The following is a 22,167-nucleotide window of genomic DNA, read 5'->3' on the forward strand; positions in this document are numbered from 1 at the left end:
AGGAGAGCAGGGCCGAAAGGCCTAGGACTCCACATCAGCTGATCGGCAGGCGATATTACTTTGAAGCCTGTCCTGTGGCTGGACCCACTCATCGATGAGCTCTGGCCGTGTTCTGACTGCTGGTCTGCTGGCCTCTCTCTTCTCTAATCCAGGTTTAACGAGATGAGCGTCATTAAGAAAGGCAGGGCGGCTCTCCTTAAAGTGAACAAAGTGACTCTTCACAGAAGGACTGATTTTAATAACCCAGCGCAAGACCCCCTTTAAGGTACAGAATGATTCCGGCACATCAGTTAAGTGTTACACAAAACAGACGTGAGTATTCAAAATCAAAGGCGTTTTTCATTCATGTGAAAAAGGGATCAGTAAGCTGCATGAAAACTGGGGTGCGTAAAAGTCCCCGGGGCCTCCGTCCACAGCAGGAAAAGCTCAGAGCATATTGGGCCCAGGGGGAGGCAGCCTTGGCCGCCCATAACTCAGAGATAGAAGGCGGCGATCTTTGGGCCCTGCCTGTGTTTCATGTGCGGGCTCCTGCCTCTGATCTTTCAGCGGCTGCCTAATTGCCAGTGACTGTTTCTGTGGACACAAGGGTCTGCGAAATGTGTAAGGCCTGCGTTTTTCCAGGGGAGACTTTTTCCTTTGCACATAAGCCAAAGATTCCTTCATACACAAATTCTTTCTTAGGCAGGTCATCGGATTCTTATTCAGGGGACGTTGACGTGGAGTTCAGGGTGCACCGCTGAATGTAAATGTAGACACCATCCGGTAACTTGAGCGAGAGGACGCGCCGGTGGGAAGGCCGGCGATGCCACCAAGGGCCTGCCCCACGCTGCCTTCACACGTGGCCACTGCACCTGACCTAAGGGCTAGTAAATCAGCTGTTGGTTTTCCCAGAGTGGCCGCGGCTTCACCCTCCATCATCCTCAGCCTTCGACCCCGGGTCCACTGCGACCGAAGGTACACACAGTGTATTTACTGAGCACCTATTACGCGGGTCACAGGCACTAGTTCCAGTAGCCCTAGGAGCAGGCACTTTTGGTACCTCATTTTCACAGCGAGGAAGCTAAATTTCATACAACACCCGAGATCACAGCGCTGGTAGATGGTGGGGCCAGGATTTGAAGGCAGGGAGCCTGGCTGTAGTCCTTGCTCTGGCCCAGCACCCTCGTGACTCCTGGCAGATGGGTTAGGGCTGGCTGAGCTTGGTGTTCAAGGGTCTGAGGGCAAATTCAGGTTTCGCAGAGTAGCCCGCCGTGAATGATTAGGGAACTGCCTAAGGGGATCCAGACACAGAATAGAAGCACATGTCTGGGTATTTGCATCCTTGACTTTATTTCAAAGCTCCTACAACATCTGTACTCTCAGAAACTGTGCCTGTCTCAATCTCTACAAATATTTACTCCTAGATTTTTGTAACATCTGACACTAAGGTAATTAGAGTAACTCTCCCTGTAGGCAGAGCAGGTAATGAATCACTAACAGCCTTCTGTTTCATTTTCTGGACCGGCCTTAGTATATTTCAGGTCCTGACAGATTGTAGATCTACTAGGGGAGTGGGGGGAAGGACCCAGAGTGATGGGAAGGAAGCTGTCTAGTTAACTCAGAAGGGCGGTTGCTGCTGCTGAGATCCCTGCTCTGGGGACCCTACGGCCCATCTTCTAGTGTAGGAGGTACGTCAGCTGGCTAGGAGGGGGCTTAGGACCCCACTGACTTCTGGGGCCTTGGTGACCCACTCAAAGGGCAGAACAGTCCCTGCCACACGGCAGGCAGGCAGGCACAATGATGAGGTTTGATTAGGTAAATGATGAAAATCAGGGTGCATCTCTGACCAAAAATGGGTTAGATCTTTTTTGAAAAAAGATTTTATTTATTTGACAGAGAGAGAGAGAGAGAGAGGAGAGAGAGAAGAGAGAGAGAGAGAGAGGAGAGAGAAAGAGAGAGAGAGAGAAGAGAGAGAGACAAGCTGAGGGGAGGGAGAAGGAGAAGCAGACTCCCCACTGAGCATGGAGCCCGATACCGTGGCTTGAACCTAGGACCCCGGGATGATGACCTGAACCGAGGGCAGATACTTAACTGATTGAGCCCGCTAGGTGCCCCCCGAAAATAGGTTAGATCTAAAATACCAGGCTATGAGCAAATGTGGACAAAAATGGAGATTATAACAACCTTACTTTTTAATAATTATAACATTATCATCAGATATGAAACAGATTTTACAACTGGAATGAAACTTACTTTATTGATGACCAATACGACTGATGTCACTTTTATCTTCTGTCACTACTGGGACCTTGAAGGCAAAACAAGGCTGTGTCATGCTAACATAGTAGAGTCACTCGGTTCCCCAGCAGCACAGTGGCCGTGTCTACAAGAACCAATCCACAGCACTAAACCTGAAACTGAGCTGGAATTGTTCTTGTTGGCTTTGCAGTTCAAACCACTTTCATTAGCATCGTCTGGTTCCGTGGTTCTCAACTGCGGGAGACGGTTGGCAGCGTCTGGAGACACTCTTGTCACAGCTGGGGGATGCTGCTGGCATCTCATGGGTGGAGGCCAGGGGAGCCACTCCGCATCTGGAAAGAGTCGGAAAAGCCCAGCACCAGACTACCCCTGTGGGCCCCAGGAAGCCTTGCTCGCCCGAGGGCATCTGCTGACTCTGCTTGGCTTTGGAAGAGGGACTGTGTTCTCCCTGCGAGGACCCGCGAGGACTGAGGTGAGCAGCCGGCGTCGAGACAGACATCCTGGCTTTCCCAGCAGTGACTTCAGAAGGGCCCACTTTTGATGCAGGCTCCGTTTGTGGGGCTGGCGGCAGCTCTGGTGGGCGGCGGGGGGCGGGGGGAGCTGCCGGGGGGAGCAGACACCTGAAGGCCAGAGCCCGCACCCAGCCCGCACAGAGCCTGCACAGGTGAGCAGCAGCAGCAGCAGCGCATCCTCCAGCGACTCTCGCCGTCCCCGCCCGCGTCCTCCGTGCAGGCTCTCCTCCGGCAGGTGCAGGGGCCGGGGGATGCTGGATCGGGGGCGGTGTGGGGGTGTTGGGGATGCCGAGGGGGCCAGAGGATGCCAAGGTGGTCTGGGGAATGCCAGGAGGGGCCAGGGGATGCCAGGGGGGTCAGAGAATGCCAGGGGGACTGGGGGATGCCGGGGTGGGGGGCTGGAGCCAGCAGGAGGGGCAGGCCAATACAAGCTATGCCTGAGGAGGAGTATAACACCAGCAAAAAAGAGAGGAAAGTGGGCGGCTAGTTCCCAAGAGGTAGGGTGCTTTGGCATTCCCGAAAAATCCAAAGTCTGGCTCTAAGGACAGGATCCAAAACTCTTCAGGTAGCTCACAAGGGTGGACCTCAACTTTTAGCTTGCATTGGGGTTAAGACAGGGATTGCGGGGTCGCAGCAAATATCTACCAAACTCCCGGGTGAGGCTGATGCTGCTGGTCTAGGGACCACACTTTGAGGAACACTCCAGTGGCCAGGCCACCCGACCCTCCGGGATCTGTCATTATTTAAATCCACTTTCTTCAAATACAGCGTTCATAGGAGTCACCAAAGTACAGCAGATGCAACAAGGCTTCACTCACGTTTCTTTATATTAAGAACGTGAGTATAAACTTCACCCCAACATCCAACACAAAAGAATTTGGATCCCTCATCTGTTTAAATATATTCAGACCATTCCTTGCCTCCATCAACATGAATGATTGGGACTTAACCAGACTTAAAATTTATTGTGCATAGAATTAGAGCTATTACCTGGATTGAAAAATACTTTAACTCCTCTGACCGTGGTCTGAGATCTTAGCCTCGTGAGTGAACATGTGAGTTTCCGGTTGTTCTGAGACCTTCTGCCCTGATATCCTGGTCACAATAGATCTGATTTGCTGAAGCAAATCTCTTAATTGCTCCTGGAGCCTGTGTCTGAGGTCCCAGTGAATAGCTTGATTTTGGCAACAAACAGCATATACTTCCGGATTGCCACTTGTTGTTTTTCTTTCTTCAATTAAAAACTGCCTAAACTTAAAGCTTGACTTTAATTTCCCACCAACTTGGCCCTGTGGGGGCTAATGCAGAAAAACCCAACTTTTGTTCAGCAAATGAAATAAAGTGTTTTCAAGACACATATGGAGTAAATATGGATGGTAAAGAGGTGCTACTTTTACAGTCACTTTTCTGACCATCCGTTTCACAAATTATTTACAGGTCTCTCAGAAACGGGCTTCTCTGTTACTCAGGAGGCCGAGGTGTATGGGCCCAGCCACCAGCCCTAATGCTCATTCTCATGTGACTCATTACGGCAAATAGACGTGTTGGACCCAAATGCTCTGAAGCAGCTGAAAACTATCCCATTATGTAGCACCCAATCAAGGCCTTTTTCTTCTCTCTTTTGAAATCCGTTTCTTGACTCTCCCCACATGGAAGCGTTTTGAGAACGGGTTCTGAGGGCTCCACGGAGCTATTCCGGGACTCCCGTGCCGCCAACAGGCCTCACTTTGATGTCTGTGGTAAATGGCTGTTCCGGGGAAGTGCGTTCTCTAACCCTCCCACCCTCCTGCCTTCCTATCACCACCAACCCAGGCAGTTTGTGCAAAACCCTACAGTTTCTGCACTTGGTCCCAGTTTCCAAACCCCCTCTTCCAAAGCAAACTCAGCATCTGCCTGTCCTCTTTCCCCACGAAGTGGTACTGGCTATGGACTGTCCCAGCAGCACTGTGGGGGAGAATGGTATCAAAGAAAACATGACAAGCATCTGTGAACATCTGTTAGGTGCCACTGTGCTGAGTCCTTTGGATGTATTATCTCATTTAATCTTAAAAAGGGCCCTAGGCTTCAGTATCATTCCCATTTTGAAGATGAGAGAAACCAAAAAATGAGGCAATTAAAAGAATGAAGACAGTTGTGTTCTATTTGGGGTAACAAAGCTATGAAGTTAAGAGACAAACACAGATTTAGAACCTGTGTCCTTTTTTAAAACTTAAAGTATACCATACTCAGAAAAATGGAAAATCCTGTGTATATAGCTCAATGGATTTTCATAAAATAAACACATCCATGTAACCAACACTCAATCCATTCCCCCCCCCCCCCCCCCCGCTCCCCAGCCAATACTACCAGCAAACTAGAGGCCTTCCTGCTCCACGCATTAGCCACCCACTCTACAGACGGGAACTATTATCATGACTTCTTAGATTTTGGATTAGTTTTGCCTATTTTTGACCTTAAATGGAACCACTACAGTATGTATTGTTTTTTTTTTACCCAATATTACAGCTGTGAGATGTATCTATAATAGTGTTAAGTTTTTTCTTTGCTGTCTAGTGTTCCATGGTGTGAACATACCAACATTTATCCTATTGTTAGTGGGCAGGGATTATTTATAAACTGGGACCACCATAAATAATGCTGTGGGAAACATTTTGGTACATGCCCATTGGTGACATGTATGGATACGCGTCTGCTGGGCATATATACACCTATGAGGGAGATTGCTGGGTATGTTCAGCTTGAGCAGACACTGCTAGTATTTCCACCTGTGCGTTCCGAGTTGGCAAATGCCTTGAGAACTATTGTGTCCCTCCAAAACTCCTATGTTGAAGCCCCAGCTTCCGATGGGACTGTGTGTGGAGGTAGAGCCTTTAAGGAGGTGATTAATGTTAAGTGAGGTCACAGGAGCCCTAATGTAACAGGAAAGGGAATTCTTTCAAGGAGTGGAAGAGACACTAGAGCTTGCTTGCTCTCCTCATGCACATCAAGGAAAGGCTGTGTGAGGACACGGTGGGAAGGTGACCATCTGTGGCCAGAAAGGAACAGAGTCCTCATCAGAAACCAAACCTATTGGCAAGTACCCTGATCTTGGATGTCAAGCCTCCAGAATGGCAACAACATACATTTCTGTTGTGTAAGCCACCTGGTCTGTGGTATTCTGTTGTGGCAGCCTGAGCAGACTCATAAAAGGGAAAGGTGGTAGAGAAGTTGGGCTCACCTCAATGAGCTTTCTTTCTACTTGGGATGTTGGCCTTTCTTGTTTGGGTGTCTGGGCAACTCTGAGCTCACGGTTTTGTCTTCCAGCTCTTGTGCTCTGCCAAAGCTCAGGTCAGGGCTGTGGCCTCTCAGGCGCTTTGGTGTGGCTTTTCAGTCTCTTGTCCTTGTGCCACTTCCAACATGGCAAATCCTTGAGGGGAAAAGGGCTTCGAGGGTGGCCTGAAAAAGTTTACTCTATCATTACCTAAAATAGGAATCTAATTGGTAGTTGTTAAAACAAGGAACTTACAAATAACTTGAAAAAAGAAAACCGTAGCAGGATGAACTCAACAATTTTGGCCACTTCCTATTATGGTATTTCTCAAACACCTATTCAAATGTCATATCTGCTAGTTTATAGAAATATCGACCCGACACAATTTTTCCTCAAGGATGTCTCAGTTTGGAACCTGCACCTTCTAATCTTTGTTAGAGAACTGAAAACTTCCTAGAAGGATAGGGAACTCTCCTCAAAATTATCAGAGTTGCCTGGAATGGTTTCTGGAAAAAAAAAAGATATTCAAAAAATATAACCATTCACTTGATCTTTCTCATGAGTAGATGTCAAGATACCAGAACATAAATAAAAGTTTATTTATCTTTTAGGTCACATCCATTTGTGAATCGCATTCAGTACAGGAACAAGACATTGCATCACGGTCCGTGTTGGCAGCATATATCTCCCAGTGCCCATGGCTCACGGATCAAGGCTGCGTGGTCCATCCCCAGTGTAAGAAAACCTCCTCATCTTTCTTCTTTGAGGGGGGACATTCAAAGGAATTACAGAAGGAGACGTGGTCCTCAATCCCCTCTGCTATCCACTGTGTTGGAACTACCGGTTGTTCTCTTTAAATAATCACCTTTTCTGTCCTTACTCATTGTATTTGGACAGTTTTAACCGGGGGATGATGTTCATAGACTGCAGTTCTTGGAACAGCAACTTGCAGGCATATGGGATGCGGAGGGAAGACACATGGCATGATGACTTGCAGTAATGGCACCTGAAACCCAAATCAGTACATGTCAGAGGGATGGTGACTCGGCAACGAAGCCCTGCGTATAGAAGTAAGAATTTTCTCTACAAAGTTTTACTGCCATCCTATCAGTTCTATTCTATTCATTGGGGTTCAGTCCTGCCTGCTACCAGATATGTACATTGTGCCCCCCCAAGTCTCCCTCAGTCCCCAAAAAGCAGCATCCAAGAAGCAAAAGGAAAAACAAAACACCTATCACTCCTGCAGTTTTAAAAGCGTGCAATTTCATTCAGTTACTACCATGTTTCTAGATCTTTCTCTTTACAATGCAAAACATTTTCCAATTTACTTGTTTTGAGTGAGGCCCAGAAATCTGAGCCGTCTTGAAGTCACTCAGACTTAGACTTTTTCATCGTTGAAAACTTTGAAAATCAATTCAATCTCCAAGTATTTGATAGAAATTTATTATATTATACTCTTCAAGGCATGATTTTCAACAATTACAATTTCATCTGTCACTGAGACACTTTCAGTGTGATGAGGAACACAAAGCTTTCACATAGAACGTGGTGGCCATCAAATGTTATTTATTTTTCCAGCACTCTTCAAGCTTGGTTATTTCAACTAGTAGAAGCTACGGTACTTACAACATGCTCTCCCTGTGTGCATATATTTCCATCAAATCCCTACAAAATCTCCTGATCAAGACATGTCTATTCCAATTAGAATTTTCTTTTCTCTTCCTTCAGGAAGAGCCAGGGAACTGAACTTAGTTCTTAATTAATGGCTACAACTAATGAAGAGTCTCCCCAGGGAGAAAGCAAACTATCCTTTCAGGTTTCAGACCAAAAGAGGACCTCACCCTACACCTCGAGTCTGGGGCAGCTAAGGCTTAGGTAGAAAACTAGGTCCTCCCAGTCAATAGGGAGTGGTTAGTGAGTGTAAGAACAACACCAACCGAGGCTTAGAAGATTCAGTGTTAGCTGGAAACTGGAAATTCCATCGTGAACAGTAAAGGCCTCTGTGGAGGGCAGTAAGGCAACATGTGTAAAAATGGAAATGTGCGTTATTTGATTAATAATAATAATAATCACAAAAGTGGCAAAGGTGAGTTCATGAGAATGTTCATGGTCACACTGCTTATAACAGCACAAAGCAGGAGACTGCTCAGGTGTCTGGGAGGGAATTGGTTCTGTGATTACAGAACATTTTTACAGAAGAATACCGTGCAGCCATTAAATATGATGATGCAGACCCATATTTATTGAAATATAGAGGTGTCCAGGACACACTGTGGAGTGAAAAAGGAAGTTTCTTTAAGAGCCTGGTCCTCAGGAGATGGGGTTTCAGTATATATATGAAGCCCCCAAAGTCACATGTAACAAGGTTTTTTTTGGTGAGTATATAATAGCATTTTTCTGCTATTATCAGAATTTCAAAAGGTTCATGATTAAAAAATAAAACAAAACCCTGGAGAGTGAGGGTTACATAACTGTTACTCACAAACAGAGATGTCCCAAAAAGAGTCACTAAAATGTTCATAGTGGTCATCTTTGGGTGATGAGAATTAATGTGACTACTTACATTTTTTCTTTATTTTTTTTATAACACTGAATACCTTATAAAGTACAGGGATCATTTATGAAATCACCAAAATCAAGCTTTTAATATTTTAGAAAAGAAAAGTACTAAGATTTTGAGTGTGGTAGTGAGTGACGCTACAGATGTGAGCTTCTTGAGAAGGGACGGGGGAAAGATGAGCCGGCACAGGCCTGTGCCACCAGTGTGGTCCCCGTGGAGAATTGAGGACACACAGAGAGTGCTGGGTCCCATCAACAGTACTAACACAAACATGGTGAAAGACTTCTTCCTAAAAGACTGCACCTAAAGACCTCTCAATGCATTATCATTTAAGAACTATGTTTTTAATGTGTCTGGTTGACTTAATTTATTCAGGAATCATGTTCATGCTTTAATTAGATTGGAGAAATGGTTTTAACTGAAGCAACTTCTTGCTGGTTCTGTCTATAGTACTCTGCAACTTCAATCCAAGCTTTCTAAAAATTTCCATACGTGCTGGTTTCATAATCCAGGAAGCCCTCAAACCTTCTCTATTATTAAATATTTCTCCATCATTTAAAGTGTTCCAATGCATATACCTACATACACACATACATAGAAATATATATACATATACACACACATACAAATTACAAGCCCTTAGGTTACCTTACCCTGTGTCTGGAACAATTTCAAAAGGAAGAAGCTTGACCCAAAACAATAAAATAAACTGACTTTTTAGGGCAAAGGCAGCAAAAGAAGGCAGCTGTGGTTCCACATGAGAAATGACTGTCCAGGGAAACGTTCTCTATGAGCTAATTATCTTAATAGGGATTTTCTTTTCTCTGCAGTTTTCTTCCGGACCTCTCTTTTGTGACTTATGCCCCTCACGTCTACTGCCGAACAACAGTCTTGCTGTAAACATCCCCATAGCAATGCCTTACTAATGTGCAAATCACTGACAAAAGGCCAGTTTCAAGGTTCTGAACTGCTCTAATTACTCAGCCTCCATTGTGCTGTTCATTAAAGAGCGACTTCCTCCTACACACGCCCGTGCTCCCCCGACACTGCCCAGCACACACGCCCAGGTAATGATGGAAAGGCACAGCATCATTATGCTCCTCTGCCAGACAGCCGCACACAAGGAGGCTGTTAGACTACCAGACTGGATTAGGATTTTTTTCTGTTGGCAACAAGGGTACAAGCGGGCCACTCAAAATCAGACACACTACATCCAGGTCTGTTTAATTACAGTGAATACCCTTAAACTGTGTAACCTGATTTAGCCCTCTTTCAAAGGATTTCAAATATAATACACATGACACACATGAGCTTCAAAATCAGGCACTGCCATCACATGATCTCTAAATGAGACAGAAATGAAGCAGGAAAGAAGGTAAGAATTTAATAGAATAATATTGAGATCAATTACTGTCTTCATTAGTTTCCCTGAAGATTCAGTGAAAGAGAGGGCAAGGTTGTCAAAGTACGTGAGAGAATCTGGTCTATTGCTTTCTCTTTCTCTCTCTTCTTTGGGTGGGGGGCACAGGGGAAAATGCAGGGAGGATGGAGAAGGAAAGAAAATCCATTCTGAAGTTTCTTGATCCCTATTTTTAATAAAATGGTTCTTCTGTACCAGCTTTTCAAAGCAAATGACTTAAAAATCCTTGTGCCAAATCTGGAGATACAAGCACAGTGGCATTGGTCCCGGGGACCTTCCTATTACACTGTGTGGCTGTTGTTACACAGCCAGGACAATATAACACAAATTCAATATGCATTTCAAAAGGCGAATAGAATCTCCGAATTGAAATCTCTACCCCAGTCACTGATACAAGAGCCAGTCTCATGCTTAGAATCATATCACTTGTCTCTGCAACCTAAGGAAAGGAATGAGCTGCAAATGGCCACCTCTTGTGTTCGTTTTTAAATGAAATGATTTCTTCATGGACAAGTCTCATCAACTCTTCTACGCAAAAACCCACTGAATAATTGGCTAAAAGGTTTTGCCATTTACCAAGCGAGACATATACTATATTTGAAGATGCTTGCTCACTCTGGCTCTTGATTTGCTTTATTCAACCAAGAAACTGGAGGCCTAGGGTGGCAGGGCTGAGAAGGAGGCTTCACTGAGGGGAGACTCAGCAGGGGAAGGTGGCCCAGGTAACCTTCAAGTCCTCGAACTCTGGCAAGGATTGCATAACTGGGCCTAATTTTCTCCTCCAGGGGATGATGTCTCTCTGGGGAGAAGAGGCTCTGGGAGGTCAGGAGAAGGCTGACTAGGGAGTCAAGGCAGCTTCCTGTCCCTGCAGACCCACTTCAGACCTCGTTAGACCTCATCTCTGGTAGGAAAGTAAGTGGAGATGGTAAGCTACAGGTCCTCCTGCCAACAGGCTCAGTCAGGGTCACAAGAGGTGACTAACCCAAGGCATGGGAGCTGTTCCTCAGTGCAAGGAACACCTTTTCTCCACTTATGAGGTGTAAAGATACTCTGTCTACACAAACAAAACCAACAAACATGTAGCTTCATCTTTTTTTAAAAAATAAATTTAAAGATTTGAGAGAGAAAAAGAGCAAGAGATCACAAGGAGAGGGAGGGGGAGGGAGAGGGAGAGAGAAGCAGGCTCCCACTGAGCAGGGAGCCCCTGCAGGAGGGCTTCCAATGTAGTTGGAATGAACTAGAAGGTAAATTCCCTGTGAGCAGCCATTCATGTGTCTTATTCACCACTGCACTCTGGGCCTGGAAGAGTGCCTGGCACTCAGCAAACTCTGTGTGTTGAGTGAGTGCCTGAGGCAGACCTAGGCTCTGCTATCATGGAATTCACGGTGTAAAACAGCTTGCTGTTCAGCTGGAGCACAGACAAGGGGCCAGGGTGTCAGGTCCTGGTCCTGGTCACCAATGTGCTATGTAACCTGGCACAACATACCGGGATCTCTGGGTTTGAGGTTAAATAAGTGCATTCAACAAAATGTTCTCTAAAAAGTTCTAGTTACAACATGCTGTACTTCTCATATCTGACAATGGATCTGCTAGCAATTTTTTTACAGGTAAACAGTGATAAAAGGTGTTTGAAAAAATATTAAAAAGACAAAATCAGGTGCGTAATTGGCTTAGTTGGTTGAGCGTCTGCCTTTGGCTCAGGTCATGATCCATGGGTCCTAGGATCAGGTCCCAAGTCCTGCTCAGCAGGGAGTCTGCTTCTCCCTCTGCCCCTCCCCACTACTGCTTGTGCTAGTTCTCTCTCTCTCACTCACTTGCAAAATAAATAAAATCTTAAAAAAAAGAAGAAGAGCAAGTCCATACTCCTTGGGTATTTAAACTCTGGTTAGTGTGTAGAAAGCAGAGCATTAGGCAGACAAACTAAACAGGTACATATAAAATCCCCAGTTCTAGGAGTGCGTGGATGGGGCAGGATGGGTAATATGTGGGTGGGATCTGGGGTCGATTCCTGAGCTATGATTTAAGAGGCAAGGTGTGCGGTACAAGAGGCACATGGCACCCACTTACCAGCCAGAATACCCCAGAAGTCCACACTGCCCACAGACATCAACCTCAAAGGCATCACTTGAAATCATCAGTCTCTCTAGTAGGAGCATGCTGGCTCCGTAGCCGATTAAACAGTCACGTTCCATTTCTCCAAGACGCAAACCGCCATCACGAGACCGACCTTCAGTGGGCTGCCTTGGAGACAAATCAGACAGATGTGTCATTATTCTGCTGAACCAACAAAGGGCAGCATCCCATCCCGGCCAAGCGCATGAGGCTCCAGAGCAGGCTCATCTTGGTTCAAATCATTCACGGGACGGTAACCTGAGGAGCTGCTCAGCCTGCCCCTCAGCCGCATCTGTACAACATAGGATGTAAGGCTCCCAAAGAGCCATGGGAAGACAATACTAGTGGTTGCTACTGTTATTAAGTGGTAGTAAGAAGTCATATTATGTGATGGAATAATAAATCAACATATCATCATACTACCACCATCATGATACTGTTACTGTTATTGTCCTCACATCAGGGAAGAATGTCTTTGGAGTATTTTCAGAGATGTTTCAGTTCTATTGTCTGAAAGTGGAGAAACTAAACAGAACAGAGCGTGGAGGAAGCCTGGGTCCCCCAGTAGTTGTTGGGGCTCCAGTTACTGAGAAACAAACATGGAAAGAATCAAATGGATTTTTATAAAATTTGGAATAGATCAGTAATCACATGGAATCAGACAGCACCTGAACTGTCCTTCATGTATGAACATGTTCCATTCCTCCTCAGACGGGGGTGAGCTGGGAGCTATGAGTCCCCTGAACAGCTTCCCTGTGGCTTATGTATCTGCCGTGCTTGGGAATCCTTCAAAAGGATTCCAGGGTGCAGGGACAATCAGGGGATTCTGAAACAGCACAGGCAGCCCTAGCCAGGTAGTGCTGACACAAACTATTAAAAAGGAAAAGAGGAAAAAAAAAAGAAAAGAAAAGAAAAGAAAAAAAAGAAAAGAAAAGGAAAAGAAAAGAAAAGAAAGAAAAGAAAAGAAAAGAAAAGAAAGAAAAGAAAAGAAAAGAAAAGAAAAAAAAGTGAGCTCCCTGGCTAGCTGATTTTTTTTTTAACATTTTATTTATTTATTCATGAGAGACAGAGAGAGAGAGAAAGAGAGAGAGAGAGAGAGAGAGAGAGAGACAGAGACACAGGCAGAGGGAGAAGCAGGCTCCTAGCAGGGAGCCTGACGTGGGACTGGATCCTGGGTCTCCAGGATCAGGCCCTGGGCTGAAGTTGGCACTAAACCGCTGAGCCACCAGGGCTGCCCTGGCTAGCTGATTTTGGAGTGACACTCTCTGGGTCCCGGGGGGACCACCAACATCAGGCTTGTTTTAGATTTAAAAAGGTAAACAGGGCGTATGCCAACCCATGCTGAAATTTTACCTTTTGTTGTTGCCAAAGTTATATTGGGAGCTCAATTTAAGTTGTAGATTATTCTTTCAAAGACAATCTATGTGTGAAAAACTTACAAATGATCAAAATGAACACACCGTAGTGGAAACTTCATCACTGAGCACAACGGCTGTCTTTATCTGCTGACAGAATACCTGGGATAGGAGGAGTCCCTCGATCTGTGGCCATTGGACAAGTGAAGGTGGCTAAATCACATGTGGGCAGAAACCAAAACTTGGATTAAACCAATCAAAATAGTGGGCGGACAAATGCACCCCTGGTAGTCTTCCCACAGAATGCACAGAAGTAATAACTCTTTACACAACAAAGTACAAAATAGAAAATAACTGTTTTGACACTCATTCCTCTGGAATAGTTTTTGGATGTTCTAACTGAAACGGAAGCTCCAGAGGGACAGCGCTCAAGGGACAGGAACACCTAAACTAAGTTGGGTCTCACTGCTGGGTCACTAGGGTCTTGAGAATCTTGACTTCACTTCCCTCTTCTGCAATTTGGACCACACACAGCATTTCAACAGGTATGTGCATTTACTCAGTTTTAAATGGTCATGGAACTGAGTCATCCATACCTCTCCCTTGGTTTAAAAAAGTAAACTCAGACACTGACTGCTTCGCCCTGAACCCTAGCCCTATATGGAACATCCAGCCATGATGAGTGCAAGCAGGCAGGGACCTGGGCAGTTATGGAGCACCCCCCATGGATTGGCACCATATACATTCCGTATCTGAACATCTGACTGTTCCCCACACGCTGTGAAGTGGGCATTACTGTCACCTCTTGACGTATGAGAAAAACTGAAGCTGTGAGAAGCTAAGTGATCTGTCCAAGGCTTGTGGTAAAGCTACGAGGCAGAGGTGAGTTCACATCCATGTCTATCTGGCCTCAAGGCCTATGCTCCCTCTCCTGGGAGCAGTTCCTCAGCCTTGGCACGAACCTCATACTGAGCTGGGTCATTCCCTGTGGTGCAGGCTGCCCTGGGCACTGTAGGATCTTCAGCAGCTTTCCTGGCCTCCACCTACCAGGTGCCAGTAGCTCCCTCCCCACACCCCCAGCTGTGACATCCCAAGATGTCAAATGTCCCCTGGGAGCCCAAAGTGCTTGTGGTGGAGAACCACTGCCCTGAAATATGCTTTTCTAGCCAGAAAATGTAGTACCCAGAACACACGAAACTTAGCATTTGTGATTCCCTTCCCAACATTTATACCCAACCATTCATTAACATAAAACAGTGTGCTTAAGAGTGGAGAATACACTGGTGAATGGGGCACACTGGACCCCAGTGCAGGATCTTCTGCTCCAGTAACAGAAGTTTTAATAAATGACAGCTGTGGCTTGGGCTCCCAAACACTGTATGTTTGTGTTTTCTGTGTATACGAGGGAGCATGCTGGTGTATCCATGTGTGTAATGCGGTGGGTCTGTAAGTGTGTCCACATTCTCATATATGAACCTCTTTGAATAAGATGGTCTATGCAGACAGGTACAGTCAAGGACTATATTCGGCGACTACTGACAGGACCAGTGAGGGCTTTGCTCTCAAGCCTCTGGAATGAATGATTCTGAATCAGCCGCTATTGTTTCATGCTAAGCAGACACACAGCATTCCTGTTGATGTCTAACACTCCAAATTTTGACATCTCTAGGAAACCAAAACTTTGCTGAGTCTGCTTATTGCTGCATCTAGGAAATGCAAGATAGACTTGGCTGCATTATAAATTCTGTAACTGCCCTTCTCTTACCTGGTGAGAACAGCTCGTGGCCCCCGGGCCCGGGCATGCATCTTATCCAACACCATGTGCTTCAGTTTCTGATAGTACACCGGGCCAAAATAGATGTATGCTTCTAAGGGCTCGCTGAAAGAAATGCCAGAGTTTTGGGCTAAGAAATCAGGTTTGGGTTAAGAAGAGGTAGCCTTTTCCAGGACCCCTTACTGGCAGGGCCTGGTTTGTTCCAGAACAGGTTCATGAGTGACTGGAAAGATGATTTTCAGTCTGCATGGAATGAGAAAGCTATATCTGAAAATAGAAACACACCATAGATATATCAGAAGACCTACTGTTTCATTAATAAATGAAAACTCAAAAAGGTTGTGAATAAGTACGTACAGGATGGTCCTTCCTTCACCCCTACCCCCCACCCAGGTCCGGCCACCAGGCTTTCTTGCCTGGACCCCCACAGACACCCCTCTGGCTGCTCTCCCTGCCTCCGTTCCTGTCCCTCAACAATCTGTTTTTCACAAAACAAACCAGAGTGACTCCTAAAATGTAAATCACAGCAAGTTATTCTTCTGCTCTAAATTCCATATGGTTTCCTACCACTCAGAATCCGTATCATTCAAATTTTCTATCACAGCCATAAGGTCTAATATAATCTGCTTCTTGCCCCTCTCAAACTCACATCCTATTCCCTTTCCCCATTGTTCATTCTGCTCCAGTAATACCAGCCTCTTCATTGCTCTTCAAACATAGCAAGCCTGTCTGCCTCAGGGCCTTTGCACTTACTGTTTGTAAAACATTCTTCTACCAGGTATTCACATGGCTGTCAAACATTTCACCTCCTCAGAGACTTCCTGTTCCCTTATCACCTTACATAAAGGAGTGGTCCTCCCACCCCACCATCAGTGTGCCCCCACATTGTCTCAACTCTTACCTTGGTTTTATCTTCAGAGCACTTGTCACCACTTGATATTATAACATACATTTATTATTTCCCCGATTATTATAGGTCTTCCCCATCACAGATGAGGAACGCCTCAGGATCAGCACTTTGTCTCCTTGGTCACTATGGCTCTAGCAGCAGTGACCCTGCCTGGCACAGAATTGGTGCTCAGTAAATGTCTGTTAGAACGCAGCTGACTCAATGAATCCTTAGAAAAACTGTAATAAGGGTTATAACAGACAATGACTATTTCAGTGCTCTGACAGAAGAAACCTTTCTCCTTTAGTCTGGAGCAACAGCAGGGGTGGGGGGGGTTGGTGCCTCTAAGAAAGTTTAACTGCCCCACAACCTCCTCAAAAGAAGGGGAGAAGCTACCATGTGCCATCTGCTCCATATAGCATCAGGGGAGGGAGCCACTGTCCTTCCTATCTTGAGGACGAAGGCACAGGCACAGAGAATCTGAGGGGTTAATGAGAGCTGGTGAGCAGGGCAGCATGTCCAGGGCTCTCCCAGCTGCGCTGGCCCAGCTCAAACACTGTACGTGCACGTGTGGGCCATGGCACCAAGAAGGAGTGGAAACAGCAAAGGCCACGAGCACCATGCGGAGGCCTCTGCGCCCCTGCCTTACCTCCTAGCACCCTCAGCACCACCAGCACCGGTATCTTGGCCTCCAAGCCGCTGTGCCAGTAAGGGATGGCCAAATTCATGGGGACACAGAAGGGACTGCAGGGCACAAAAGATGGCGTGTCGGGAGACATGACCCCTGTCCCAGCTCTGTCATGCAGTCCTTATGTGACCTCCTTATTCCAAGTTTCCTAGTTGTACAAGGGGGTCAGAGCAAGGTTCTTTCCATCTCTGATCATCAATAATTCCAGTCCTCCTCGGTGTGGCTGCTCATGGTAGACTCACCTAATGCCATCCATCACCCACTGAAGAGAGGCGTGTGCAATTTTCCCTTCTAGTTATGCTCAAGAATTTGGCAAGGGGTGAAGCTGGTGGGTGAATGTGTTTGCAAGCCCTTTGGGAAAACTTTCAACTCACAAGCTACACTACTATTTCTCAAACTTTGCCCCTGAGACAACTGGCAGACATGAAATACTAGCTAGGGCACTGAGGAAGGTGGTGTAGACAGAGCCTAAAGTTATCTATGGGAAGCAGAGCAAAACCCATCCAAATCTTTCAGTAAAATTACGTTCAGCAGGCCAAAGAAATTCATTCATTGTTCTGTACACTTTTTGGTCAACTTCTGCATTATTTCTGGATGAGGAACAAAACCGAGACCATGTTTTGCCACGGCAAATGCAAATTTTGTTTTTTTTAAACCAAACGTTTTTTTTCAAACATTTTTTTTTTAAATTTTTATTTATTTATGATAGTCACAGAGAGATAGAGAGAGAGGCAGAGACACAGGCAGAGGGAGAAGCAGGCTCCATGCACCGGGAGCCCGACGTGGGATTCGATCCCGGGTCTCCAGGATCGCGCCCTGGGCCAAAGGCAGGCGCCAAACCGCTGCGCCACCCAGGGATCCCCAAATGCAAATTTTGAAGTGGACCTCAATTACTTCAATGAATCACTTTTGAAATGGACCATTACTCTCTTCCTGTAATGTGATTTTCTAGAACACCTAGGTATGACACACCTAAGGAAATCTATGTTACCACAGTTCGGACAGAACATTTTAGAGACCACTCAGTATTTTTAACAGATACCAATTCTGACCATTTTAATCCCACCTGGATAATCTATGTGCAGCACCAAATCAAGACCTGGGTTCTTACACTTTCAGTCCCAGTTTCACTTGTATACAAGCAGTTTGAAGCCTCAGAAGAATGGTATAAACACTATGTCCCAGAGTTTTATCTGGCACAAAACACAATACGTGTCTTAACTTAAGCAACTGAGTTGATCCTTTAAAACCATGTGTGAGTCAAGTTTCAAAAGTCTGTCATTTACGAGAATTTCAGGGATCTCTGGTTCTCCCAAGTTAATGGGAGGAGCAAGTGCTCTGCCTGTGAGAACATTCTTCCCCTTGTGCAGCCTCACCTCCCCTTGGAAGGTGTCAAACTCCCCTCTACAGGAAACAGTCTTCAAATGGGCTACTCTTTTCACCTTTTGTACCTCTGCTGGAACACCCTCCACTTCACAGAGGTGTCCTAACCCATTCTCTGCCTCCATTTTGGTGAGAGCTGTTTGTACTGATTTGTTTTCATTTCTTTATTGAATAAATATTTATGGAGAGTCTGCTGTGTGCAGACACAGGAAATAAAACAACCAACAAAACAAATGAGCCCTGCTTTCACGGAGGAGACAGGTAATGGTATTAGTATTGTTACACAGGGTATCTGATAATGATGCTAGAGAGAAAAATAAAGTAGGAAATGGGCAATACAGAGTTGTAGTTTCAGATGAAGGAGTCAGGGTAGGCTCTGCTAAGAAGGGACTTTTTTTTGTCTTAATTTTTAATAAGTCTAGTAACAAATATCATTGGTTAGCTCCACAGCTTAAGGACCCTATTCTGTTTGCCATTATATACTTAATACCTAGCACATGTTAGATCTTTCACACACCGGTGAATGAATATGCAAATATCAGGTCTCAGGCTATCTGAGCACAATTTACCTGATATTTGTCCTATTAATGCAGAGAAAGTTCAATAGTTATGGGATTTTACATTATATATGATTAAAAGTTGTATAGAAAATCTATGTTGGTAAATTCTTTGCTCCTTTTAAAATGATTGCCTCACCAGTAAAGCACCACTCCTTAATTTATCAGTTTGGTGAATTTGGACCCCCAATCCCTTCCCCCCCACCCCCCGCCACAGTTTTATTGAGATATAATTGACATATAACTGTGAACAAGTTTAAAGTGTGCTATGTGTTGATTTGATATGCTGACATAGTGCAACATGATCACTGCAGCATCAGCTAACACCTCCACAGCAAATTTAGATTTTCTTGTGTCTGATTTCTTACAAGAGTGAAGCTCATCTTAAGGTATACCTTAAGGACTCTGACTTCTTATTCTAATAAAATCAAACTTTTTCTTAAAAATGTCTACAAATGTACTTACCCTGTAATGCCAGATGTCACAAAGTCTTTCCCCAAGTAGTTATAACCATGGCGAACGAGGTCTTCACACACATCTTTCACTTTGCTGCCTCCAAACGCAGTGCCATAGTGGAACCTCCCGTCTAGTACGCCAGCCTTGCCCGCCAACAGCTCAATCAGCTTTCCCACCTGGGATGGAACAACCTAAGTGAGCCCCTTCCTGTGGTGTAGAAGATCTATTTATTTAGCTGTGGCTGACTCCCCCCAAAGACTGTGATATTACTACTATTAATAAGAGTGATAAATTAATAGTGGCAAGTATATATCGCTCTCTTAACGTGTGGCCTTGGAAAAGCTTGACATGTGGGACCCAGGTTTGTGCCCCCAGAAACTGAGACAGGCAGTTACTTCCCTCCCTGTACACGAGGGAGCTCAAGTATACACAGGTTAAGCAGCTTTCCCAAGTCATATAGCTGCTAAGTGGTGGAGCTAGACTGCCAAACAACAACCATGGAAAGGGAGATCCACTAGGGTCAATTCAAGAGGCTCTCTTTGCCGTGGGCTAAGTTCATCCCTCAGAAGACAGCTCTCAAAGGGAAGGGCAGACCTGCTCCGCACGCGAGCCCTCCATAGGGAAGAGTAACCCAGCACAGTCGGGGGCTGGGAACCTAGTGATGTGGCAAGAGGGTCAAAGGCCCTTTCTAAAATAAGTTTCAGGGTCCCATGGCTAATACTTCCTACGAACCCACTGCTGCTTTCTTCCTTAAAGCAGTACCTTTGAGAAATGTACTGACCGTCATTCGTGATGGGAAGCCGTGTGGGTTCATTATGATGTCCGGACAGATGCCAGAATCACAGAATGGCATGTCTTCCTGCGGGACGATCAAGCCGCAAACACCTGGGGAAGAGAAGATCTCATGCCATGTACAGCACGTGTGGAGAAGAGATGACTATGGTACTTAATTGGAATCTCCCCCTGCTATCTTTATCTCCGTCTCTGTGGTCTCTACCAAGAGTAACAAAAGCAATTTCCAAAAATAAAGCATTTGAAAATGGTTTTCATTGCAGGGAGGCATTGCAGCCTGTGGACCCGACTGCTAGCATGACACAACGATGGTGCTGCTAAGCTGCTCACACAACCTCCTGTGCCACGGAATCCAAGATGGTGACTTTGGGCCCTGGACCCATCACCATCTCTGAAGTTTCCAGTCCACAGCAATTCTGCTCCTCGTAAGCTAGTCTGTGATCTGCTGCCTAGTGCACCCACCTCAGAGGGATCCGACTCCTTTATCAAACACAGAAATACTTGAAAGGTGTGTTGACATTGTAGTTTTAAAAAAACGGTGACAAAAAGTATTCGTGTGTGGCTGATGTGCTAATGGGGCAACCAGAGCACTGGCTGGTTGGCTAGCTTTTGCCAGGGCTTCCCTGGCTGAGCCTAAACCACCCTAAGGAATTTTAATTCCTATAGCTGACAACACATTAGAAAGTGATCTCTGATTGAAGTTGTAAAGTTGAACAAGAAAATTAAATGCCAGGTTATTATTGGAAGAAAAGGCTAGAATTAGAAGAATTCTAAGAAAAGAAACAGAATAAAACAAAAACCTACCAGCTCTATGCACACTATTGTCTCTAAAATTGACTGTATTTTATTACTCTCTTCATATTAATCTAACCTGTAGGAGATTTTATTGCTTAAATTGTTTTTAATTTCTCTTTCTTGGTAGGACGGATAAGGGCATAATTTGGATTGTTAACCCCAATCTACATAATTTAAAATTGGGAATGTACAGTGGCTTTGAACAAAGAAATAAGATCCTTTTATACTAAGATAAAATTTCTTTTCCTTTGTATATAAAGTTATCAACCATCTATACCTACTGAAAAAAAATGCTCTCCAAGAAACTCTTAATTCCTCAGTTTGATTTCTACATAATCACTCAAACTATTTTAAAATAATTTTTTGTGATATGTTATAGTCACCAAGAGCTAAAGTCTAAAGAAAAAGAAAGCCAATTGCTTATTTCAGTATTGGTTATTAATATTCTGATTTCTAGTGGCTGCCAACAATATGGTAATCAGGTTTGTGGTGTTTAATTCTAGAGCCTGTAGGTACTTTAATTGGCTTTTTGGTTGAAATTGTACTGTTTTATTATAAAAGAACATATGCTTTCCTACATGAAGCACAGAAACGATCATTCAGTTCAGTTTATTTCAAATTCAACTACAATATATTAGAATTTAAATCAAGCTGAGTGTGTGACCCCTTCTTTCTTCCCTCCAAAAATCCATCTTGTCCACACTGAAATTATCTGACAAACACTTGTATTTCCCAGTAGCCACTGGGAAATCTTCTCTGAAAGAGATCAAATTGTAAATCTAGGTACACCGACAACAACATTGTGTGGCAGTGACCAAAATGTTAAAAAACGGCAATTCCTGCAGAGGCTGGTCCTGGGATGTGCTCTGGACAGAATGTCACTTTGGCTGGTGAGGAGGTGGAGGCTTGGCTAGATTCCTTAAAAACAAAACCAAAGGAAGACCTCAGCACCCTTCAGCAACAGTTCACGGGGGAAGCTGGCGTCCACCCCCTAACTGGAGAAGGTGGGAGTGAGGGGTAGGAGGTACAGAAGCTCGAGGAGAAGTAGGGAATACTTACAAGGGGGGAGGTTAGGAGAGGGGATTTGCATCTGGTATTTTTAGTTTTCGTTGACACATTTAATCAGGCCCATTTAACTCCGCTATTAAAATGAAAGCAATGCTCCTTCCCCTGAAATCTGAAACTAATAACTTTGCTTGAAATCTGAGTAAATGTAGTACACTTTCTTTTTTGGGGGGGGAAATAACTCCATTGGCCCCTTTTTGATGCTGCGTTTAAAAACATATAAGTAACTCTGGAAATTTTTCATTCCATTAGAGGAACTGCTTTGGTCACATCCGAATCAAGGGCACCTGTAAGCCAAAAATTAAATCTTAGCTAACTTAA

At 44.9% G+C, this 22,167-nt stretch overlaps 1 protein-coding gene and 1 long non-coding RNA gene across 5 annotated transcripts in view; both read right to left on the reverse strand.

Moving 5' to 3' along the window:
- Window positions 1-2,217: 2,217 nt before the first annotated feature.
- Window positions 2,218-6,053, reverse strand: LOC140595901 (uncharacterized). Its single transcript, XR_011997835.1, has 2 exons — window positions 5,968-6,053; window positions 2,218-2,287 (listed from the first exon to the last, which is right to left on the reverse strand). It is a non-coding gene; the product is annotated as an uncharacterized lncRNA (long non-coding RNA).
- Window positions 6,054-6,575: 522 nt separating this feature from the next.
- The window catches only part of POLR3B (RNA polymerase III subunit B), a 107,745-nt gene continuing 92,153 nt past the window's right edge, over window positions 6,576-22,167 (reverse strand). For all 4 annotated transcript variants that reach the window (XM_026010930.2, XM_072741614.1, XM_026010931.2 and 1 more), the window contains exons 24-28: window positions 19,976-20,079; window positions 19,204-19,370; window positions 15,213-15,326; window positions 12,048-12,221; window positions 6,576-7,006 (exon numbers count right to left, since the gene is read on the reverse strand). In XM_026010930.2, the coding sequence (XP_025866715.1) occupies window positions 6,877-7,006; window positions 12,048-12,221; window positions 15,213-15,326; window positions 19,204-19,370; window positions 19,976-20,079 (689 nt within the window). In that variant the 3' untranslated portion in view covers window positions 6,576-6,876. The remainder of the gene's footprint in view (window positions 7,007-12,047; window positions 12,222-15,212; window positions 15,327-19,203; window positions 19,371-19,975; window positions 20,080-22,167) is intronic.

This window comes from Vulpes vulpes, chromosome 16 (assembly GCF_048418805.1).
Source record: "Vulpes vulpes isolate BD-2025 chromosome 16, VulVul3, whole genome shotgun sequence".
NCBI lineage: Eukaryota > Metazoa > Chordata > Mammalia > Carnivora > Canidae > Vulpes > Vulpes vulpes.